This window comes from Camelina sativa, chromosome 18 (genome assembly GCF_000633955.1).
Source record: "Camelina sativa cultivar DH55 chromosome 18, Cs, whole genome shotgun sequence".
Classification (NCBI taxonomy): domain Eukaryota; kingdom Viridiplantae; phylum Streptophyta; class Magnoliopsida; order Brassicales; family Brassicaceae; genus Camelina; species Camelina sativa.
Genome location: NC_025702.1, coordinates 1757476 through 1780160, shown reverse-complemented (window position 1 = coordinate 1780160; position 22685 = coordinate 1757476). Strand labels below are relative to the sequence as shown.

Here is a 22685-nt window from a genome sequence, read left to right as displayed (position 1 = left end):
AAAAAAAAAAAAAAAAAAAAAAAATTGAAGCATCATGCATACTTGATCATATCATTCAAAAAAGGAAATATATAATGGTGAAAAACGTTGACGAGACAAAACTACAATTGCCTGGTAGATTGTCGAGTCGAGATGGCCCAAAGAAAGCAACTGATCAGTCATGACCATGATCATTAGAAGACCAAAACATCAATAATTACTTTTTACTTGTAGGTTTTTGAATATATGCAGTGCACCGAGAAAAAATAATCAGTTCACGTACTAAACCATTTTTATTTTTCGGTTATAGAATTTATTTTTAAAACAATAGGGTTCACAGTGTATTCTTTTTTACTAGTGATGATATCATTGCGAGATAAAAATAAAGTATTGTAAAAAGCAGTCAACCTCTCTTTCTGTAAATTTTCAGTTCTGTAAACTAAATCACCAAACTAAGCAGTAACCTCTCTTTCTCTGCAAGAGCTTAAATAGTTAAATATATATATATAGACAAAAATATATGTTTGCAGTTGAAATTTACGACCAATTTCGCGGAGTATGTACGGAAACACCAAACTTCTTGAAGATATTTTTGTTGTAGAGTACGATTATTCATTCATTCACCATCTTTGTTTGAATAGTTGTCATGATTGAGAAAGCATAATATTTAACATTTGTAACTATTAAAGTCTAGTAAATGCTAACATAAATGATTATGATTCTATAAGATATGAGAAATTGAGGAGGAGATTGTTGACCTACGCCATAGTTGAATGGAACAGGTAGGCCTGGGCATTCGGTTAACCATTCGGTTTCGGTTCGGTTGTATTCGGTTTCGGTTATTTTGGATATAGTAATATAGTAACCATTTGGATATTTTTGAAATTTCGGTTCGGTTCGGTTCGGTTTCTTTCGGTTCGGTTTCGGTTTGGTTATTTAAATAAATAACCATAACTAACATAAATTATATTAACATTAACCAAATAAACCAAATATAACCAAAACTAACCGAATATAACCAAAATTAACCAAATATACAATAACAAAAATACAAAAAAGGGAAAAATATGGATTCAATTTTACAAAATAGTATTTAACTTTGTAAATTCAAAATAATAACATTTACATATATTGATTATTTAAAATATTTAATTGTTTTGAATCTAGAAATAATTTATATTTTAAGTTTATTTTATAGTTTTGCATAATATTAAGTATATAATATTTGATATCTTCTAGGTTTTCGGATATTTCGGTTAACCATTTAATTGTCGGTTCGGTTCGGTTCGGTTTCAGTTAGTTTGGATATAGATTTTTACTAACCATTCGGGTATTTGAAGAATTTCGGTTCGGTTCGGTTTGGTTTTTTTCGGTTCGGTTTCGGTCGGTTATTTGGTTATCGGTTATTTTGCCCAGCCCTAAGAACAGGCTTCTTGATAGGTATGTGACACCATAGTAAAAGCAAGAAAATCTCTTCTAAATTATGATCATATAGCCATCAACATTTCTATTATGTTTTAATCTTTAAAACTGATGAAAGTGAAAGATATATGAGTAAAGAAATTCATTGGAAACAAAACCATAAGTAAAATGAGTAACAAATACCAATTTTTTTTTGTTTTGTTAACAACATTTGTCATTTACTCTTTCGGAATTTGTGAAAAAAAGTTTTTGCTCAAACCGAAAATACATACACATGAAAGAAACATGTATCTTTTGATCTTAGCCACCAAAGCGAAGTCAACCAAAGGAAACACGAAAATCAAACTTCTAATTTATGATTATCATCATCATGATCTTGGGATAGAAGGTGACAATTTCTGCCATAAGAAAAGGGTAAGCAAGAAACAAAATTAAAACTGGTTCAACTAAACCGAAAACCACGGATTTTTCCATTGATACATCTTCAATCATGTTGTAATTAATGCGTGTTACTAAGCAGAAGTTTCCAAGAGATCTACAAGAGTAATCCTTCCACTATTGGTTCCGTCAAGCTTGTCAAACTGCTTAGAGATCAGTATAATGTCCTTATGGGTCATTTTCTCCATCTGCTTTAGTTTGTATATCACATACTCTGCTCTACTGCAAGAAGAATGAAAACCAAGATGATCAAATGGACCAAAGATCACATGATATTAGTCAAAGACATTCAAGGCATTTAGTAGACTATTTAGATACTTAGGGTATACGAATCTACTAAAATCTTGAGCTATTAGTAGCAAAATGAGTACCTAACAGAGCCATCGTGGTCGATATCCGCAGCAAAGAACTGAGAGATAGACATGCTTTGGTCAAGCACTTTCTTGGCCCGCTCTCTATTCCTCTTATCAACTCTTGGTTCAGCCAAATAAAAAAACGCTCGAGCAACAGCTAAAGTAGACACAAGCAACCAAATCCCAGCGAGAAGCCTACCGAGAAATGTACTAAAAGCTCGATCACCATATCCAACTGTAGTAGCCAACATAACCGAGAAACAAAACGAATCGAACCACCCGGTTTTCTAAACAAAACGCATAATCAAAACTCCACACATCATTATAGCACCAAAGTACAAAGCATCAATAACACGATCAGGCGGATTCATTTTGTAGCTATCTCGGTTGAGCCAGTAGAGAAGCACACCTAAAGAGAGATAAGCAACAAGCAACGCAACAGCTTGTCTTACAACAACTGATTTCGAATCAGATTGCTCTTTTCTCTGATCTTTTGGTTGAGATATATCGTTGATTACAGCCATAGCAGGAGCTGTTTTAGATCGATGGAGATGGTGGGTCGATTCTGGTTTCCGGGCCGGTACATTAAGCTCCGGAGGTGGGAGAAGGAGGTCTATGGAATTAGAGGATGAGGTTGTGGAAGAGGATGAAGGAGAAGAGTTTTGAGAGAAGGGACCAAAGATTAACCGGTTTTTGAATTCCGATGGAGTCAATGGCATTGGAATCGTGATGTTCCTCCGGTAAATGAAACAGAGACGGTGGTTGGTTGAGTCTAGGGCTAATCAAGTATTGGTGTAATGGGTCATTGTTGTTATCGTCGATACCGTCGTTTGCCATCTGGGTTTTCGCCGGGAAACCGGAAAGTTGAGAAATTTCAGAAACCAGGGTGGTTTTCCGATGATAATGGAACAAGCTTTTATCTGTCTGAACACCAAAGGTTGAACCTTTTTGTCGGGGATTATGATTTGGCTTTTGCTTATTCAGTGTTATTCTTGAGAATTGTTCATAGAAGTATACTACCGTGATCTTGTATGTAAGATGAGGTTTTAAATAAGACAGTTTTCTGATAAAACTGATTGACACGATATTATTAGGATAGTTGTGTCTGTCATATTTTATTGAGATGATTGATAATTTGATACTGTCGAGAAAAAAAATATTGAGATGATTAATACTCCTACATGATATTGGCCCCCTATGGTTTATAGTTGACTACTACCTATTTGATTAACCCTATGTTGCTGGCAAGTATAATATAGTACTAGTTCAATACTTCAATGTACTCCACACTCCACAGAGAAGAAAAAAAATATGTACAACAGATTTGTATTTGATAGTACGTAACAAAACTATTCTACTGAGAAATCAGCATCTCCAGGTCAAATATCTTGGAAGCAGCAATCTCTGGGTAACTCCTTCAATGTGGATGCCTTATCTTTAGAAAGGTAGTACTGTTCGATGCTGAGGCATCAAACTGGGGTGCCACGCTCATTTTTCGGTAGATTCACCACTTTGCTGATATTGTTTGAGGATGATTTTTGTATATACAGCGTTATATTGATATATTTTTCTATAATACATGTAAACACATGGTTTGTGTGAATATATACTAATAAACTAATACAAGAAAGTACCACATGTTATGCCTAGGTTATGTATGTATGTTTTTTTTTTTATGTATGCCTAGTTTCAATTCAATTATATATGAAATATACATGCAGTTGTTAATATATATATATATATATATATATATATATTGAAAAATAATTTTCATAATATTGTGGTTCAACTACAATATTATATAATTTACACATGTAATCATAATATTTGTGATTACAATGTATTGTTGAAATTATTTAAACAATGTGTTACTATAGTAGTAATAACACCATTTTTTAAGTTACAACAAAGTCAATTAAATTGGTATTTTTGTTAAGTATTTAAGATAAATAATATTTATTTACATTTTTGTTTTATTTTGGATTTTTTTTTTTGATAAGTAGTCTACAAAGAAAAGTGTTAGACCTTAATTGATTACTTTGATAAATAATTTTATGTTATATTATATATTATAATAGTTTTACTGTCATCATCTAAAATTAATAGTTAACAACTATTAATTTTATACTCTCTATGTTATTTTTAGATGATTTTCAAGTTTTTTATTTTGTTCTAAAATATATGATTTTCTCACGAATCTATACAAAATTAATTATGTTTTAATTTGTTTTAACAATTTATTTATACAGATTTGTTTTTTCAATTATTGAATTTTGTGTTGAATTGTGTCTAAGGTGTAGATAGTAAATTATTATTATTTTTTGTTTAGAAATAAACAAATATTAAATGATTCATGAATTTGTACGCACAACACTAAAAAGTCTTATTTTAAAAACTGGAGGGAGTATATGATAAGTTATTATTGTTGTCATTCTAGAGTAAATCTTTTGTTTTATAATAGTTGTCGTTTTAGATTTTCAATGCATATTTTTGGTAAAAATATCAATTTTATTCCAACTGTTTTAATGTATTGACCAATAAAAAAAAGTAGAAATATATTAAAAGAAGAGGTAAATTAGAAAATTTAGTTGTTTTCTTAATATTTGTGAAAAACCTTAAACAACAAATGATTTAAAACGGAGGGATTAAATTATTAAAACAAATAAAAGTGGAAATATATCGTGTTCCTTATGCATACTTCATCTAACCTTTTCTAAAAAAATACACTTCACATGTTCAATTCTGCATATACTCCAAAATTTTGACTCACTCTATTTGTTTCAAAACATAAAAAAAATCACATAGAAAAAGAAAAAATAATGGAGATATTTTAGTTAATATAAAAACTGATATTACAAAATTCAAAAAATTAATAACCTTATATAGTTGTAAATCCTTATAAAAACTGATATTACAAAATTTATAAAATTAATAACCTTATATAGTTGTAAATCCTTATAGAGTTGTAAATTAATAACCTCCTTGTGTTGTTTTTTAAGGGTTAGGTAGAATTACGACCAAGGAGGGGAAAATATTATTTTCTGATGTTGATAGCTATACAAAGGAGTTTTATTGGACCGGTGAAGAAGATGGATTAGCACTTGAGCTAGCTTTGAGCTCTAGTAGAGCCAACAACAATAACAATTGCAACTGATTTTTTTTAAGAATATTTTGTCCAAAATTAGCATATGTGAAAGGTACATTGACTTTGACCAAAAATAATTAAAGGACTTGCCTCATGGCAATCTATGCTGTTTTGGTATTTTTCATCTTTATATGGTTCTATTGTTTTAAAACAAATAAATTATCATACTATCTATTAGAATTAAAAGTAGATTTTTTCGGCACATGCCATAATTTTTATTTTTAAAAACGAATATAAATTGTTCAGTCTATGAAGTAAAAATTGTAACGATCAAAAATTCAAACTTAAGTAATATAATTGAAGTATATTTAACAAAAATTTTGACTGGGTAATGGATCAAAATCTGAATTTTATTTCTTATGTATTTCTTAATTTGAACATTTGTATTTAGGTCTTATCAACTTTTGAGAACCTCTCACGAACATATTACGAGAGACCTATATACGACACATATTTCATTATAAATGGTTCCTATTTTATATAAAAATACAGTTTTATCTATCTTTATTGGCCACTCGCATTTTTTATTTTATTTTATAAAACTATAAAGTATTAATCTACTTGATTCACATTAAAACTCAAATGCAACTCCACGTTCTAATTCATTTGTAACTCGTCCACTAAAATACATTTAATATTTGAAAATTGCATTGACTGGAATGTAAACGCAATAGTGATCTCAACTAATCAATATTTTGTACCTCCTAATAATAATTATAAGAGTTTCAAAATTTCAATCTTTAATTCACTTTTTTTTTAAGTTCATAAATCGATTCAAAATAAATTGTGACATATTTATTGATGGTAAGTGTTTAATGACATACTTACGTTTCAGAGATTCTATTTTATGAATTTACATTGCTTTTGTATACAGTTTGTTTTTTTTCTACCGTGTTACAGTTTTTATTTTTATTTTTATGCAGTTTTCATATATTTTATTATAATATTTATCTATTTTCCAGATTTATCAATGGAAGTTCAAAAATTAATGGATGTTTGATTATTTTATATATCGAGAATTTGTTATAAATATCTTTTTTGAGATATTCCTTTCAAAAAATACCCCTTTTCAAAAATATCATTTTTTATCTATTTTCATTTTTACCCTTTTTTACACAATTACAATATTTTAAATTAAATTTTAGATTTTTTTTAGGTTTGGGTTCTCTATTTTATATTTAGGATATAGTTTTAGGAGGTAGAGTTTATTATTTAGGGTTTAAAGTTTAGAATTTAATAATTTTATATATTCAAAATGCGTATTTTTTAAAATGGACACATTCCAAGGGTATTCTTGAAAAGTGACATAAAAAGGAGTATTTATGAAAATCTCCCTAAAATATTCATGTATATTAATATATCTATTGATCAAAAGGAATTATGCGATATTTTTATAGTTTTGAAAAAAACTACACATTTTAGACTTCTAAGATTAAATACACATAGACATTCCAAAATGAAGTTTTGAAAAATTTGAATACCTTTGATGTGGGACCTATATAAAGCACATGTCTCATTATAAATAGTTCATATTTCATTATGATAAATCAAATCCACAATAATTTATACATAAAGTTAATTAAATAATTTTATATATTATTTTTTACCTATAAATCATAAAAAAATCATCTATCTAACAAATCCCATTATCACTATATATAAAATGTGGTATTACATCATTTATTTAATATTTTTGTATTGTATTTATTCAAATCGGTGTTAATATTCAAAATATTTACATAAACTATTATAATCATCTCGTTTTTTGTTTTTTGTTTTTTTTATCTATAACATTAATCATTAGGACTTTCGTATACTTATTTCATTATTCCTTTATACTTGAGATTTTAGATACAAACTTAGGTGCGACGCAGATGATCGGCTTAACTTGTCTTGACTTTGGATGGTTTGGATATGCGAGTGTGGGCTTGGCTTTATTGCCTTTAAGTGTAAGTTTTCCGGAAAGTCATTTTACCTGCTTAAGGCCTACTAAATTAAAAGAATACCTCTATAATATAGATAGAGCGATAGATCGGCGCCGGGCCAGGACGTCGATGTGTTTAGCTCGAGATCCTATGCTTTCGTCATTAAAATTAAACTTTATTAAAAAGGTTACAGCTGCGTCCCGTAAACAGGACTGCCTACGTACCCTCCAATCGGGGGGGGTCAAGCCACTCATAGTTCTGATTACATAACACTTGAAATTTAAACGAAATTTTAAAGAGCGTAGGATAGCCTAGCTCGTCTTTTTTCTTTTTGTTTTTTTTAGTAGTAATAACGCTTGAGGTGCTTTGAGTTCCAAGATTGCGGGATGGGCTTTCAATCTATTGTTATACATTCCGGGTTGTACTATTTTGAAAATTTGGTATGGTCCCTCCCAATTGGCTCTCATTTTTCCTACATTGAGCTTGATGGTATTTTAAAAGACCTTTTTGAGCACGAGGTCACCTTCATTCAAATGACGATAGTGGACCTTATTGTCGTAATATTTGGCCATTGCAAGCTGGTAATTTTGAATTCGTAGAAGGGCTTTATCTCGTTCTTCTTCGAGCTCGTCGAGGCAATTTGTGAGAATTTGGATGTTGAATTTCTCATTGCTGATCATCACGGAATGTCNGGGGGGGGGGGGGAGGATCAAGCCACTCATAGTTCTGACTACATAACACTTGAAATTCAAACGAAATTTTAAAGAGCGTTGGATCGTCTTTTTTATTTTTGTTTTTTTAGTAGTAATAACGCTTGAGGTGCTTCGAGTTCCAATATCGCGGGATGGGCTTCAATCCATTGTTATACATTCCGGGTTGTACTATTCTGAAAATTTGGTATGGTCCCTCCCAATTGGCTCTCATTTTTCCTACGTTGAGCTTGGTGGTATTTTAAAAGACCTTTTTGAACAAGAGGTCACCTTCATTCAATTGACGATAGTGGACCTTATTGTTGTAATGTTTGGCCACTGCGAGCTGGTAATTTTGAATTCGTAGAAGGGGTTTATCTCGTTCTTCTTCGAGCTCGTCGAGGCGATCCGTGAGAATTTGGTTGTTGAATTTCTCATTGCTGATCATCACGGAATGTCATAAACTGGTGCTACCAAATTTTGTGGGGGCCATAGCTTCCATTTTGTACGGAAGTGGAAAGGGGGTCTGATTCGTCGCTTGTCTTAGCGTCGTTTGATATTACCACATGATACCATCGAGCTCGTCGGCCCAGGCGCTTTTCTTCGAGTCTAATCTTTTTTTTTAGCCCATTTCCTTGGGGGTACCGTGGGGTCGACTTGCTGAGGCGAATCTTCCATCGCGCGCAAAAATCTTAAACTTGAGCGAGATGAATTACAAGTCGTTATCTGTGATAATCTCGTATGGGAGACCCTGTCAGCAAATAATGAATTTCTACACAAAGTTTTGGACATCGTTAGCTTGGATTTTTGCAAAGGACTCGACTTCAACCACTTGGTAAAGTAGTCCGTTAGAATGAGGATGAAGCGCTTCTGTCACGATGCGGGAAATGACCCGATTATGTTCATCTCCCATGGCATGAAAGGATATGGTGCTACTCTAGCTTGCAAGAGATAGGCCGGTTGATGGATTATGGGTGCGTGCTGCTGAAATTTTTCGCACTTTGCAATGAACCTCTTGCAATCGGATATCATGGTCGTTTAGTAATGATCGTTCTTCTTGATTCGTAGGGCGAGAGCTCGTCCTCCTGAATGGTTTTCGCCTGCTCCCTCGTCTATTTTTGTCATCACCCAGATCATTCCTTCTCCGTGTAGACAGGTTAGCAAGACGCCCGACACGCTCCATCGAAGGAGATGGTCCTTTATTAATGTGTACTGAGCCGCTTTAGCTCGAAGTCGTCGTGGTGCCCATTTTTCAGAAGGCTTGTCTGAGTCTTCAAGAAATTGTGGTATCTTGGAGCACTAATCTGTGACTGGGTCATCGTTGTTGTCGGTTAGGTTGTAACACTACAAGGCAGATTGCTGTGACTGGGTCGTCGCTTGGCTCATGTGGCGTCTTGGCAATGCTAGGATGATCGATACTTTTAACAAGAATTACGCGGCATAAATCTGTGTCAGAGAGCGATGTCAAGGCTGCTAGTGCATCATCTGGTGCGTTGTCTCCACGGGGTATCTTTGTAAGCTTGAACTCGACAAACTTTTAAGAGAGGAGTCTTATGACCTTAAAGTAGGCTTCCAGTTTGTTGTGCTTTGTGTCTTATTCTCCACTATATTGGTTAGCGACGAGCTGTGAGTCGCAAAAAGCTTGGATTCGCTTGATTCCCATCCCTTTGGCTAAGCGGAGACCGGCGATTAATGCTTCGTACTCGGCTACGTTGCTGTGAGTTGCATGGTATTGGAAATAAGGTTGGAGCTTTCTTGCTAAAATGATAATGGCAAGAGCAATCTTTTCGACTATCAGATAGTGTGTCCCGGCGTCTTCTAGCGACTTATTGACGTCAAAGACAGCTCGATGTTTTCTACGGTTTTCCTGGACAAGGACTCCACTCTGGTGGCTGATTCTGCTATGTAGAGATACAAAGTTTCACCATGCTTGGGCTTGGCGAGAACCAGCAGGGTAGAAAGATAATCCTTTAGTTGTTTGAACGCATCATGGCATGCCTCGTTCCATTCGAACTTTCTCTTTGTCTTCGGTTGTTGGTAAAATGACAAACACTTATCAGTTGATCTTGAAATGGACCGATTTAATATTGTTATTCCTCCGGTCAGGCGCTGAACCTCTTTTGTGTTCTTGGTCGCCGGGAGATCGATGATCGCTAGGATTTGCTTTGGGTTGGCCTCGTTGCCTCAACGGGTGACGAGATAGCCAAGGAATTCACCGGACTTAACAACGAAAGTGCATTTGGCTGGGTTAAGCTTCATGTTACATTTGTTAAGCACATCAAAACACTGTTTTATTCATTTATGTATGTCATGTGTAGAAGAGAAGTTGTTTATAGTATTTGTAATTTATTGTCAATAATATTTTTTTAATATTTCAAATTCAATTCTTAAACCATAAAAAAATTATAACATCCGAAAGTCTAAGCTTATTTGTTAAAATTGTTTCAATTCATAATTTTTTTGAAAATTTAAAAATTAAAACATTCATCCATAAATTATTAATTTATACTAGAAAATAATAAATATTAATTTATAGATAATTTAATATCACTATAAATTAATAAAATGTTATGGTCTCAACATTATTAATTTATAAAGATTTTACTGTATAGTTAAAGGCTAATGAATAAATGAGAGAAATTGTTTCACTTTTAAGATTTCTTCCAAAATCTATTTTCATCAGAGCCTTAAAAGATAAAACTATATTTTCTATCGATTTCATATCTTCTTTTGCTTTGATCTTGTTTCCTTCGGTCGAATATTCTTAATGTTTTAATTATAATTTTGCTTTATTTTGTTTGGAATTTTGATCTGTTTTTTAGAAAAGAAAAATAAATATAAACAAAAATACTACAAAGGAGGATGATATTGATGTGGATTCTGAGCATGAACCATTGATGGGTTCATTCAATTCACTTATCTAATCTTTCTCTTTCAGTTTTTTTATGTGGTTAATCTAACACTACAAATATGATGTTAAAGAAGAATAGTTTCTCTCATTTATGCATTAGCCTTTTAAATTTTGGAGAAAATCTTAGAAGTGAAATAGTTTCTCTCGTTTATTCATTAGGTTTATATTTATACAATGTCATAATTGTCTAGCAAGTTTTTTACATATATGATAATGGTAGATCTATTTGTTTAGTAATAAGATAATATTATACAAATGTTAACTTTTCATTAACTCGATCTCGTAATCTCCGAGATCTCCTAACAATTTATTTAACAAGGAAAAGAAAAATTATATATAATATTTTAACACTTAGCAAGAAAATATTATCTTACCAAAAAACAAAGAAACTATATTATACTCAATATTGTATATAGTTGAAAACTTGAAATTCTTTTATATGTTCTAAAAAACAAATAAAAATTCTATATATATTGAGAATGAAAAGTAAATAATCTAAACAAAAATATGTTTGCAAATATTAAATCCAACCATATTACTTTCATACTTTGTCTCTTCAAATCTCATTTTACAATCCCAAAATATCACTATTTACATCAACATTTCCACGCTTTCCAAATTTGTGAACAAAAGATTTTGATCAAACTAGAGTATATCAATCAGAAATTAAGAATATACAGATTTTTTTTTAAATAAACCCTATAACTGTTGATCATAGCCATCAAACCAAAGGATACGAAAACCAAACTTCTTCATCTTCATAATCATCTTGGAAGAGAAGGTGACACATTCTATTATAAGAAAAGGGCAAGAAAAGCAAGATGTTAACCGGTTCAACTAAACCGAAAACCGCAGATTTTTCATCATAACCTTCAATCATGTTTGTGCGTGTCTAAACAGAAGTTGCAGTGGATAAGTCATCAGTGCTGGTTTCCAAGAGATCTAGAAGAGTAATCCTTCCACTATTGGTTCTGTCAAGCTTGTCAAACTGGTTACCAATCGGGTTAATATCCTTATCCGTTATTTTTTCCATCTTCTTTAGTTTGTATATCACATACTCTGCTTTACTGCAAACATAAAACAACAAATATTATACTAAAACTTTAATGATGCTGATATAACCAAGAAGATCATTAATGCACTAAATACCACATGATAGTAGTCAAAGATGTCATAAAATTATAAGCTTATGTGTTGAACCTAACGAGAAATATGCTTTGATATCTACGAATAAACTAGGAAACGAGAAACGGTGCAAATGCTAGGAAAGTGAGCTAATGAGTACCTAACACAGCCATTGTGGTCGATATCCGCAGCAAAGAACTGAGAGATAGACATGTTCTCGCCGAGCACTTTCTTGGCTCGCTCTCTATTCCTCTTATCAATTCTTGCTTCAGCCAAATACAAAAACGCTCGAGCAACAGCTAAAGTAGACACAAGCAACCAAATGGCAGCAAGAAGCCTACCGGACATTGTATGAAAAACCCGATCACCATACCCAACTGTAGTAACCGACATAACCGAGAAATAAAACGAATCGAACCACTCGATTTCCTCGACAAAATGCATAATCAAAACCCCAAATCCAACGCATAAGACCACAACACCCAACGCCAACCCAACTTTCAACCTAATCCTCATCCTCCCTTTCTTGATATCGATTATATACGATCTCGCTTTCTCCCTGTCATCCAAGCTATCGTTCCTCGCAGCTTCTAACATATAATTTTCTTGAAGATCAAGAACGTAAGTAACCATTCCACTAAGCAATATATCAATAAAACCAAACCCAACAAGCACGAACAATATCGAAAACAACTTCGTCACCACGCTATCGGGCGTGATATCTCCATACCCAATTGTACACATTGTCACAATACAAAAGTAAAGAGCATCAACAACAGGATGAGTCTGATTCACATTGTAGCTATCTCGATTCAGCCAATAGAGAAGCACACCTAAAGAGAGATACACAACAAGCAAAGCAACAGCTTGTCTTACAATCGTTTTCGAATCAGTTTGCTCTGTTTTCTGATCATGCGGGTGAGATATATCGTTGATTGCAGCCATAGCAGGAGCTGTTTTAGAGCGGTGGAAATGGTGAGCCGGTTTAGGTTTCCGCACCGGTAGTACACTAGGCTCCGGAGGTGGGATAAGGAGGTCTAGTGAATCGGAGAACGAAGTTGTGGCTGAGGATGAAGGAGAATAAGGGTTTTGAGAGAGCGCGTCGACGAGAAGAGATGAATCTTTTTTAGAGCCGAAGATTAATCGGTTTTTGAATTGCGATGGAGTCATTGGCATCGGAATCGTGACGTCGTTGTTGTGTTCCTCCGGTAAAGGAAACAGAGACGGTGGTTGGTTGATTCTAGGGATGATCAAGTATTGGCGTAATGGGTCATTGCTGTTACTGCCGTTACCGTCGTTTGCCATCTGGGTTTTTGCCGGGAAACCGGAAAGTTGAGAGATTTCAGGAGAAACCAGGGTGGTGGAGACAAAAAAAGAAAGAGTTTGATAAAGGATCTGTCTAAACTCTGAAGTGAAGCCCCACCAAAGAATGAACCTTTTTTGGGTTATGATTTGGCTTTTTGCTTGTTCTCAGTGTTATTTATGCTTTGAGAATCGTTCGTAAGTACTGAGATGATTGATATTGTCGAAAAGTCAATTCTGTTAAAATAATGGAATAGTTCTAGCCTCCTAGGAAACAATAAATTGATTGACACGATATAAGTGATAGTTGTGTCTGTTTTATTTATTTATTGAGATGATTGATATTGTCGACAAATAAAATATTGGGATGATTGATACATGAAATCATGAATGGCCTTTTTGGTGTATTGTTTACTTGTATGTACCTATTTGTTTAACGAAACCTATGTTGCTGGTAAATTATATATAAACTGGAACCATAACATTCCTTCAAGTGAGAGGTTTGTAACATTTAACGACTTCTTAAACTGTTTTTTTTTTGTTAGATAACTTCTTAAAATTCTTGTTACCTCAAAATTTATGAAAGATGCATGATTTTGTATAAATAAGGAACAAAGTCTTTGCAAAAAATAATTTATTTTTGAAAGATTATGTATTGAGATGATTTCCATCAACTTCGTCAAAAAAAAAAAAAAAACAAGAAAATAGTTGGTTGATGTAGTTAAAAGATCTACAATATGACAAAGACAAACTCCAAATTCATGAACTGAGTCTTACACAAAGTTGTATTTCTATATTGTGTTTTTGCATACAACCAAAAAAAAAACATTTTGAGAAAAAGAAGCGGTCCTTTCTAGTACTTTGTATTTCCACTTTCCACTCACCTTTCCTTTAGGAGAGCCATGAGAGATCTCCGATTTCATTTATTTAAATCCAAATAATCAAGCAATAAAAAATAAATATTTGTTTTTTTTACATGAAATAAATATTATTCTGCGAGTGGAATTACATCATTTTATAATATTCTCTACTAATGCATTGTAACCTGTTTATTTGTGTGCAATACACAAGAAAGTAAAATTTTCTCACTTTATATTCATATTCGACTGTTGAATGTATTGTGCAGGGTGAGAATGTCATATTCGAAATGAAGGGGTCAAATTCTACAATTTTTTTAGAAACACTAAACCAATTTGTGCATTAATATAAAATAATTGGAAGGGGTCAACTATGTTTGTCAACGGCACGGTGTCTCTTTCTAGCTGTGTTATATGACAGAAACGGCACGACGTGTCGTTTTCGCCGTAAAAGATGACGCGTGGTTTTAGAAAGTTATATTTTGAGTTTTTTTTCATACACCTTTTAAATTATCTTTAATTTAAATTTTGACACCTTCGGATTTTGAGAAACAAAAATAACGAGAATGAAAATGTCCGCTGAATATTTCACCAACAATATCGCTACTTCTCATTATCACAACACGTGTAAGGAAAACACATGATAGAAGTTATTGTAAGTATCATATTTTAAGGTTTCACAGTAGCAGTCGAGATCAATCATGTAGAGAGCTCCAAATAAATAAAACATGTTAGATCGAGCTCACGTTATAGGATGTAGTGTTTGTTTTCCTCTCTTTTTCTTATATGTTTATAAATATGTCGATAGAAAAGTTGATAAGAAAGGAAAATTTAAGTATTAAGTATGATGAAGGTGGCACAGAGATTGCCTCCCTAATTCTAGACACCAAAGAAACTACGTGAAGGACAGACAATGGAAGGAGAAGGACTACTTTTAAAATTAGGAAGAAAAAGAGAAGCACTGATGAGATAACGGATGATGCTCAATCATTGTATTTTCAACGGTCTACTTTGAATTGCTAATATGAAATGATTATTAGTCTTTTGGTAAATTTAATATCAACTAAACGCTGTTCTGAGGCAAACATGAAATACAAACCTGTGTACGAATTGTTTGCATCTGATCTTTTCTAATTTTTTTACATGCTTCGTGGTTCTGAAGTAGTCATCGACCCAGCTACTTTCTTGAGAAGTGTCAACTGAGCAGATCAATTTTTTAAGCTCGTTGATCTCTGCACGCAAGGATTGCACAGAATCGGAATGGATCCGATCAGTAGAACAAGTGTCAATACGAGCCTCCACACTAGTAGTAATGGTTGAAACTGGGGAAGAGAAATCTCTGGCGAGTCTAGGCTCGATCCTTGGTTAACAACACTATGAGGAAAACAGTAATTCGAGCATCATCAAATAAATTACCCAATAACACAAAATCGCTACGATTAGGGCTTAATTCTTCGATTTCGTTATCACTCACAGACCAAAATCGATTCAATTTCAACCAAAAATAAACATCTGAGATGAACAGATCTGAGCCGTTTGCAAAGCAACAGAACAGAGAAAACGTCGAACGGACACGAAACACGGAGAGAAGCTTACCGCAGCCTCGGAATGAGAGATCGGAGTAAATTCGATTGGATCCTTCGTGCTTTCAAAAGAAACGTCAGCGCTCTGTCTCTTCTCTGCAACCTTCAGTTCAGAGAAGCCAAAAAAATTGATTGAAAAACTCAGTATTCAGGTGGAGGAAGAAGAAACAATTGGCGATATTTCTCCGATCAAATTTACCTTGCGATTCTTCATCTCAGGATCCTGACTCCCTTCGCTCCGAGAGATCCGATGAGCGCGCGAATTTTTTCCTGGGAATTTGAATAAACTTCATCTCTCTCTCTCCAATGTTTTCAAATTTCAAATTTGGAGCTCGTCAATGTTTTCGTAGATGTGAAATAGAGTGAACCAGAAAATATCTATCTATCTATCTAGCGAAGAAGATATTTATTTTTCTAGTATGCTTCTCTTCCATGGGCTTATAAGGGCCGATAACAATTTGATGCAAGGCCCAATATAGATCGTTCTCAACCAACTAAACCGTCCGATTTTTGGTTCAATTGATGTTTGATGGCATTATTTACCGAATCAGAGTTTGTTTTGGGTTCGGTTTAACTTATTATGGGTTGGTTTAGGACAGTTCACTAAATTAAAAATTGAAATTAAACGGTTTGAAACTTGAATCCGGCTCGGTTTGGTCTATTAGTTTGTAAGCAGAGTGGTTCGTTCTAGCCGCGACAAACATTTAGATTTAGAACCATTCTAGGAACACTAAAAAGTAAAAACAATCAACACGTTAGCTAATTTGTTTAGATTCAACGTTTTTGTTCATACGGTATTCAAAGATATGTTAATTTTTTGGTCATCTAAGCACATCACATAAGTATTAAGTAATTTTAATGCAAAGTTTACGTTAATTTTTTTTTTTTTTGGTCAAATAAAGTTTACGCTAATTACTTTGTATTATGTATTGATTGTTTCTTAATCAACAAAAAAAACGAATGTAGTAAAAAGTCAGAAAACGTTATTTGAGCTTTTGTATGGTTAAGGGCCTAAGGTATATTAACGATAAGTAACTTATACTAACAAAGAATGGTTAGTAAAAGCAGAAAGCATTATAAGAAGTCGTCAGTGTAAAAACGTATCAGAAGTGTAAGAAGCTTTGATTGGTCGATTCCTATGATTAGTTGTTGTTTCTTGGCGGTTGCTGTTGTTGGGTTTGGTTAGGTGGGTCTCCTCTTCTATTGTTTTGTTGGTCCAGAGATTCATAGTAACGTCTGCTTCTTTCAAATCTATAAGGCTCCTCTGGTTCTACTTGTTGTTGGGCATGTCTGAAACTCAGTGACTGCTGACCCGGGAATAAGCTGCTGCAATAATTCCTTCCTGAGTTGTTGTGTCCTTGAGGAGTCGTCCACATGTTTGAGTTCCCATTCTGAAGGTCAAAACCACAAATAAGAAACACAAGTTCTGGTTATAAAATTCTCCAAACCAATTAAACCGAGAGAGATGTGATTCTACCTGATGCTGAAGTGATGACAAGTGGTTGCCAAAACCGTAAGCAGAATCGTAAGCCGAACCGTAAGCAGAACTGCGGGTGGAAGGAACAGCAGCAGTGACAGCTGGTTGACGCAGATCACTGGTTCTGTACAGAGGAACTAAAGAGTGCTGATGGTAGGCGTTGTTGTTACTACCACCATGTTGCGGAAATGCTGGTGTTGGCATGTCGTAGGTATCATTCTGTATTGGCAGAGGGCAAGGATAGTTCATCATATGACCATAATGCCCTGAAGGAACATTAGGCTGAGAGTAAAGGTGGTGGTTCATGGTTTGATTCATCTGTTGTTCAATGATAGAAGCGATTAGTAGTGCCTGATCAAGAAAAGTCGTTTAAAGATGAAAAAAGATTGGTTCCTTTTGAGAAATAGAGTTACCTCAGTCCTGGAAACTGATAGCCTACGACCAAGTGATGATGCAGTAGGCATTGACTGATTGAGAGGAGAAGCCGAGTACCATGGATTCAGTTCCCTCGTGTATGCTTGTTGATGCTACAACACATATGGGCAAAAGAAGCACAGATGACTTAAGCTGAAGAGTATCTAATACTATGACATAAATGGAAGTATAGGTTTGATATAGAGAAATTAGCTAGGATTCTTATAGAACACAAAATATAGCTTGAGAAGTTGTGAATGAAGATGCAGTTGAATGAGCAATGAAGTTAGAAGTTATTCTGTTACCATAGCGTTGGGGAAGGTATTAGCATTTTGCATCTGAAGACTTCGTTCTGAAGGAGCCATCACAGGAGTGAACAGCTGGCTATTATCAAATGTGAAATCTGTAACAGATGAAGACGTGTACTGATTTTCTTGAGTAGGTTCTGTAGGATCACAGTTTGAAGACGAATGGAACTCACCATCTCTGTGAAATTTCAGTAACTCTTTAACAAATGCTGCAGACTGGAGTAAATTGGTCTTAACAGACGCCGATGACTCTTTGGCTGAGATAGGAACAAATGAAACATGAGATAACACAGTATCAGCAAAAGAAAACATAGCAGGTTTCGGAAGAGAGAAAGAACCCCACTTTGATTGTGTTCAAATGAACGTCTTTGCTCTTGGTAAGTCTCATCATTTTTGTCTCCACAGTCGTCAATGTCATCGGGAAAATTCTCGTTGGATATGAAAGCAGACTCTTGAAGTTGATCTCTTATAGCAGTAGACTCACTAAATGAGTTAGAGAGTGGATTAGGAACATCTGGCTTCTTCTCAAGTGCATTTGTTACATTCTCTTGTGATGAAGCTAAACCCATCTGGACAACATCAGCCACTGTTTCCTGGCAATAGGTATCAAAACCCCAAGAAGATTGATACCTAGAAGATGGTACAGATAACGAAGTAACTGCTTCACCCGAGCTTATTGGCACGATCTTAGTTTCACCATTTGAGACATTCTCTTTCTTCTTATCTCCTTTGCTCTTATTACCTTGCTGAAAACTATCTCTGTGAAAAAGTTTACGAGATCATTAAGATCATTAAAACAGATCAAGCTAGTAGAGCAAATTTTTAAAGGCTTACTTTGAGTTCAGGTTTTTGAGGGACACATCATCTGCAGAATCAGATATATCTTCTGAGTCATCATTCAAGAACTTTGATGGGAGACCGCTGGGTTTGCCAGATCCATTTATCCCAGAAAAACAACCAAATCTCAAATGCTCTAACTGGTTAATACTACATTGGTCTGAATTAACAGGCACAGATGGATCTTTGGCTGAAATAGGAACAAATTGAACATGAAACAACAGTATCAGAAAAAGATAACATAGCAGGTTTCAGAAGAGAAAAAGAATCTCACTTTGATTGTGCTCAAAAGAATATCTTTGCACTTGGTAAGTCTCATCGTCTTTGTTATTGTAATTGTCACACAACAACTGTGAGCCACCGTCTGAGTCATCATTCAAGAACTGTGATAGGAGACCGCTGGATTTGCCAGAACCACAACAAACAAATCTCACATGCTGTAACTCGTTACATTGATCACTGTTAACAAACGCTGATGGATCTTTAGCTGAAATAAGAACAAATGGAGTATGAAATAACAGTATCAGAAAAAGATAACATAGCAGGTTTCAGAAGAGAAAAATAATCTTACTTTGATTGTGCTCAAAAGAACATTTTTGCACTTGGCAAGTCTCATCATTTTTGTTATTGTAATTGTCACACAACAAATGTGAACCACCATCGTGCAAGTTTTGGTTAGATACCGAAGCAGACTCTGGAAGTTGATCTCTTCTAGCAGCAGACTCAAAAAATGAGTTAGGAAATGGATTAGGAACAACTGGCTTCTCAGGTAAGAGACAATCATCCTTGACAGGAGCTTTAGTTACACTCTCTTTCGATGAACCTAAACCATTCTGGCTAGAGCTACCGCATCCCAAAGCAGATATCAACCTAGAAGATGACACTCTCTAATTAGTTTCAACATTTGATACATCACTGTGAAGACAGAGATAGTGAAGGTAAAGCTGTCATTAAGTTTCATGCCACTTCATCAATATATCAGATATCAATTGACAAAGGCATTTACAAGAGATTAAACCTGTTCAATGGAGGACCAGGACCAAGAATACCGGCTGTTGTAGATGAACCAGCCAAATGATTAGGAAGTCTTTGCACATCACTCCTCTCTGAACCAAACCCAATGATAAGTTTAGTCATTTGCTAAGATATAGAACCAGTAGTAACAAGTTTTACGCATCTCATTACCATCTGAGTTAAACTTGTTTCCACCAACATAATCATCACTGCCATTCCTCAATTCACAGTTCTGGTTGCTACTACAAAATCTTTGAAAATCCGAGCTGTCCTTGGTCTGGGAAAAATAAGTGGAACAGGACTTACAAAGGTCCAAGCTTTAACATTAGGAATCACAGAACAATCTATATATACTACACACAAACCTTTTTCTTCTTGTCTCGTTTACTCTTTACTTCCTGGAAACTATCTGGAATCAAAGTAATCAAAGTAACATTGTCAGAATTCAATTTAGAGGCAAAGATAACTCAGACGCAGAACTTTTCATGGATGTTGAACACAAACCACACCAATTATGGCAGAAGCATAGATGCAACAATTTAGGCTAATTCTCTAATCAAAGCAAAGAGCTTTCAAGGGAGATCGAAGAAACATTACTATTACTAGGAACATGCGTGTCCAAGAGAATCACTAGCACAAGTTCAATTTCCCTTAAAACTCAAGAAACATACCAATCAGAGGGAAAAAGAAAACAAGCTTTGTTCTGTTTTCTTTCACCTTCGTTCTTCTACTTTCAACCAAACAACTTTAAAGCTTATAAAAACCTAGAAAACAAGAAAAAGGCAGGATCTTTAAGGAAGAAACCTTGAGAAAGAAGACGAGTAATAGCTTCGTCAGCGTCCATATTGCATTCAACAAGCATTGCGTAAATCTCTTGTTCGCAGCAATTCACGACTTCCTTCATGTTCTTTACAACCTCTCTCGAACTCTTCGGAATTGCATCTGCGTTAAGGTTATTACTGTCGTCGTCTTCTGCTTCTTTATTTCTCCGTCCTTTCTTATTTTTGCCGGAAGATGAAGAACCCATTTCTGACTGAACAAGAACCTTCGTCGACCTTACGATTTCTCTTAACCTTCACTATCAACCAACACAAAGAGGAAAGAGCGAAAAAGATGATCTTTGTCTTTGTCTTCGGTTTTCAAGTTGTAATCAAGAAACCCTTTTTTTCTTTCCCTCTGTCTCTCTTTCTCTCTTTCAATTTTTGGGGGAAGGAAACAAAATTTTCAAATTTGGGAATAGAAAACACTACTTCCGAAAGTATTACGTGTAAATTCCATAAAAGTCGACCAAATTATTTTTCGATTTCCAAAAAAAATACACAATTTTTTTGCATACAAAAAAAATACACTTTTTCGTAGCCAAAATGGCTTATTTTCAGAATCAGAATAAAAACATAGGATTTCTAAGAGATTCAACATTTATTCTCATTTGGTAATATTTATCTTTCTTGTGTATACAATACTGTATTTTGATTATTTACATTGAAAGTAAAAATTGATGGCAAGAAAGAAGCCAAACCTAGCTAGTAAAAGCACAAACGTTATTAAAGATTTTCTAAGGCTAAGGCATCTTCGCCACGGCTGTTGTTGGGTTTGGTTAGATGGGTGGGTCTCTTCTATTTGTTTCCTTGGTCCGGAGATGCATAGTAACGACTGCTTTCATTTTCATAGTCAGTCCTTCTATAAGGCTGCTCTTGTTCTTGCTCTTGTTGTTGTTGGCTATGTCTGAAACTCTGTGACTGCTGCTCCTGAGGACCTTGATAAGTCCACATATTTGAGGACCCATCCTGAGATAGAAACCACAAGAAAGAAATACCGGTTCAAATTTCGTATAAAGCTCATCAAATTAAACCGAGAAAAGCTGAACCAAACCAAAATTTCAAATGCTCATACACCTGATACTGAAGTGTTGCCAAGTGATTGCTAAATTCAGAGCTGAGAACATCTTCATATCCACACATCGAGTTTGCAGTGGTATCATTCGACATACCAAAACCACAAGTCGAACCATTAGTGGAACCATAAGCGGAACTGTGAGCAGAAGGAACAGCAACAGCAGATAGAGAAAGAGCACTGTTACTGTCTTGAGGAAGTGGTGCAGTTAAGAATCTAAGATGGTAACTGTTGTTGTTACGACCACCATGTTTCTGAAATGCTGATGGTGACACGTTGTAGGTGTCATTCTGTGTTGGCTGAGAGTATGTATAGTTCATCATATCACCATTATTCCCTGAAGGCACCATAGGCTGAGAGTATTGGTGGTCCATGGCTTGTTGATCCATCTGTGGTTCACTGATAGGATCGTTTAGTAGCGCCTGCAAAATTGAAAACCAAACTAAATATGAATCACATATGTGTCAATAGAAGTCGTTTAAAGATGGAAAAAGATAGGTGCATAATGAGAAAAAGAGTTACCTCGGTCATGGAAACTGATAGCCTAGGATCAAGTGAAGATATCGTAGGCATTGACATAAAATTCCCATGAAAACTCAAGTAACATACCAATCACTCAATCAGAGGGAATAAAACAAACAAGCCTTACTCTGGTTTCTTTCATCTTCGTTTCTTCCACTTTCAAGTTTCAACCAAACAACTTCAAAGCTAATAAAAACCCCAGAAAACAAGAAAAAGGCTGAAACTTTAAGGAAGAAACCTTGAGAAAGAAGACGAGTAATGGCTTCGTCAGCGTCCATACTGCATTCAAGAAGCATTGCGTAAATATCTTGTTCGCAGCAATTCACGACTTCCTTCATACTCTGTACGATCTCTCTCGAACTCTCCGGAATAGCGTTAACGTTACTGTCTTCTTCTTTCTTTCTTTGTCCTTTCCGATTTTTGCCGGAACCCATTACTGTTTGTACAGAAACTCGTCGACCCACGATTCCTCTCAAACTCAACAGGATGAA

General features: G+C 34.6%; 2 protein-coding genes, 1 long non-coding RNA gene and 1 pseudogene across 4 annotated transcripts; all 4 read right to left on the bottom strand.

The window, feature by feature from the left end:
* LOC104760261 lies at positions 1801–3006 on the bottom strand (annotated as a pseudogene).
* On the bottom strand, positions 11426–13447 carry LOC104760260 (two-pore potassium channel 2-like). The gene is made up of 2 exons (XM_010483158.2): positions 12148–13447; positions 11426–11929 (listed from the first exon to the last, which is right to left on the bottom strand). Exons 1-2 carry the CDS (start codon positions 13290–13292, stop codon positions 11755–11757), a joined length of 1320 nt encoding a protein of 439 aa, XP_010481460.1. The 5' UTR covers positions 13293–13447; the 3' UTR covers positions 11426–11754.
* On the bottom strand, positions 15124–16096 carry LOC104760259. 2 transcript variants are annotated; one of them, XR_762880.2, is made up of 3 exons: positions 15929–16096; positions 15743–15832; positions 15124–15520 (listed from the first exon to the last, which is right to left on the bottom strand). It is a non-coding gene; the product is annotated as an uncharacterized LOC104760259 (long non-coding RNA). The 2 variants fall into 2 exon arrangements; XR_002036460.1 differs by having other exon boundaries at positions 15124–15832.
* LOC104763060 lies at positions 16872–20806 on the bottom strand. The gene is made up of 11 exons (XM_019240010.1): positions 20584–20806; positions 20145–20188; positions 19951–20056; positions 19784–19871; positions 19337–19650; positions 18763–18955; positions 18293–18687; positions 17926–18185; positions 17620–17733; positions 17207–17524; positions 16872–17120 (listed from the first exon to the last, which is right to left on the bottom strand). The coding sequence occupies exons 1-11, from the start codon at positions 20804–20806 to the stop codon at positions 16872–16874; spliced, it is 2304 nt and encodes a 767-aa protein (XP_019095555.1).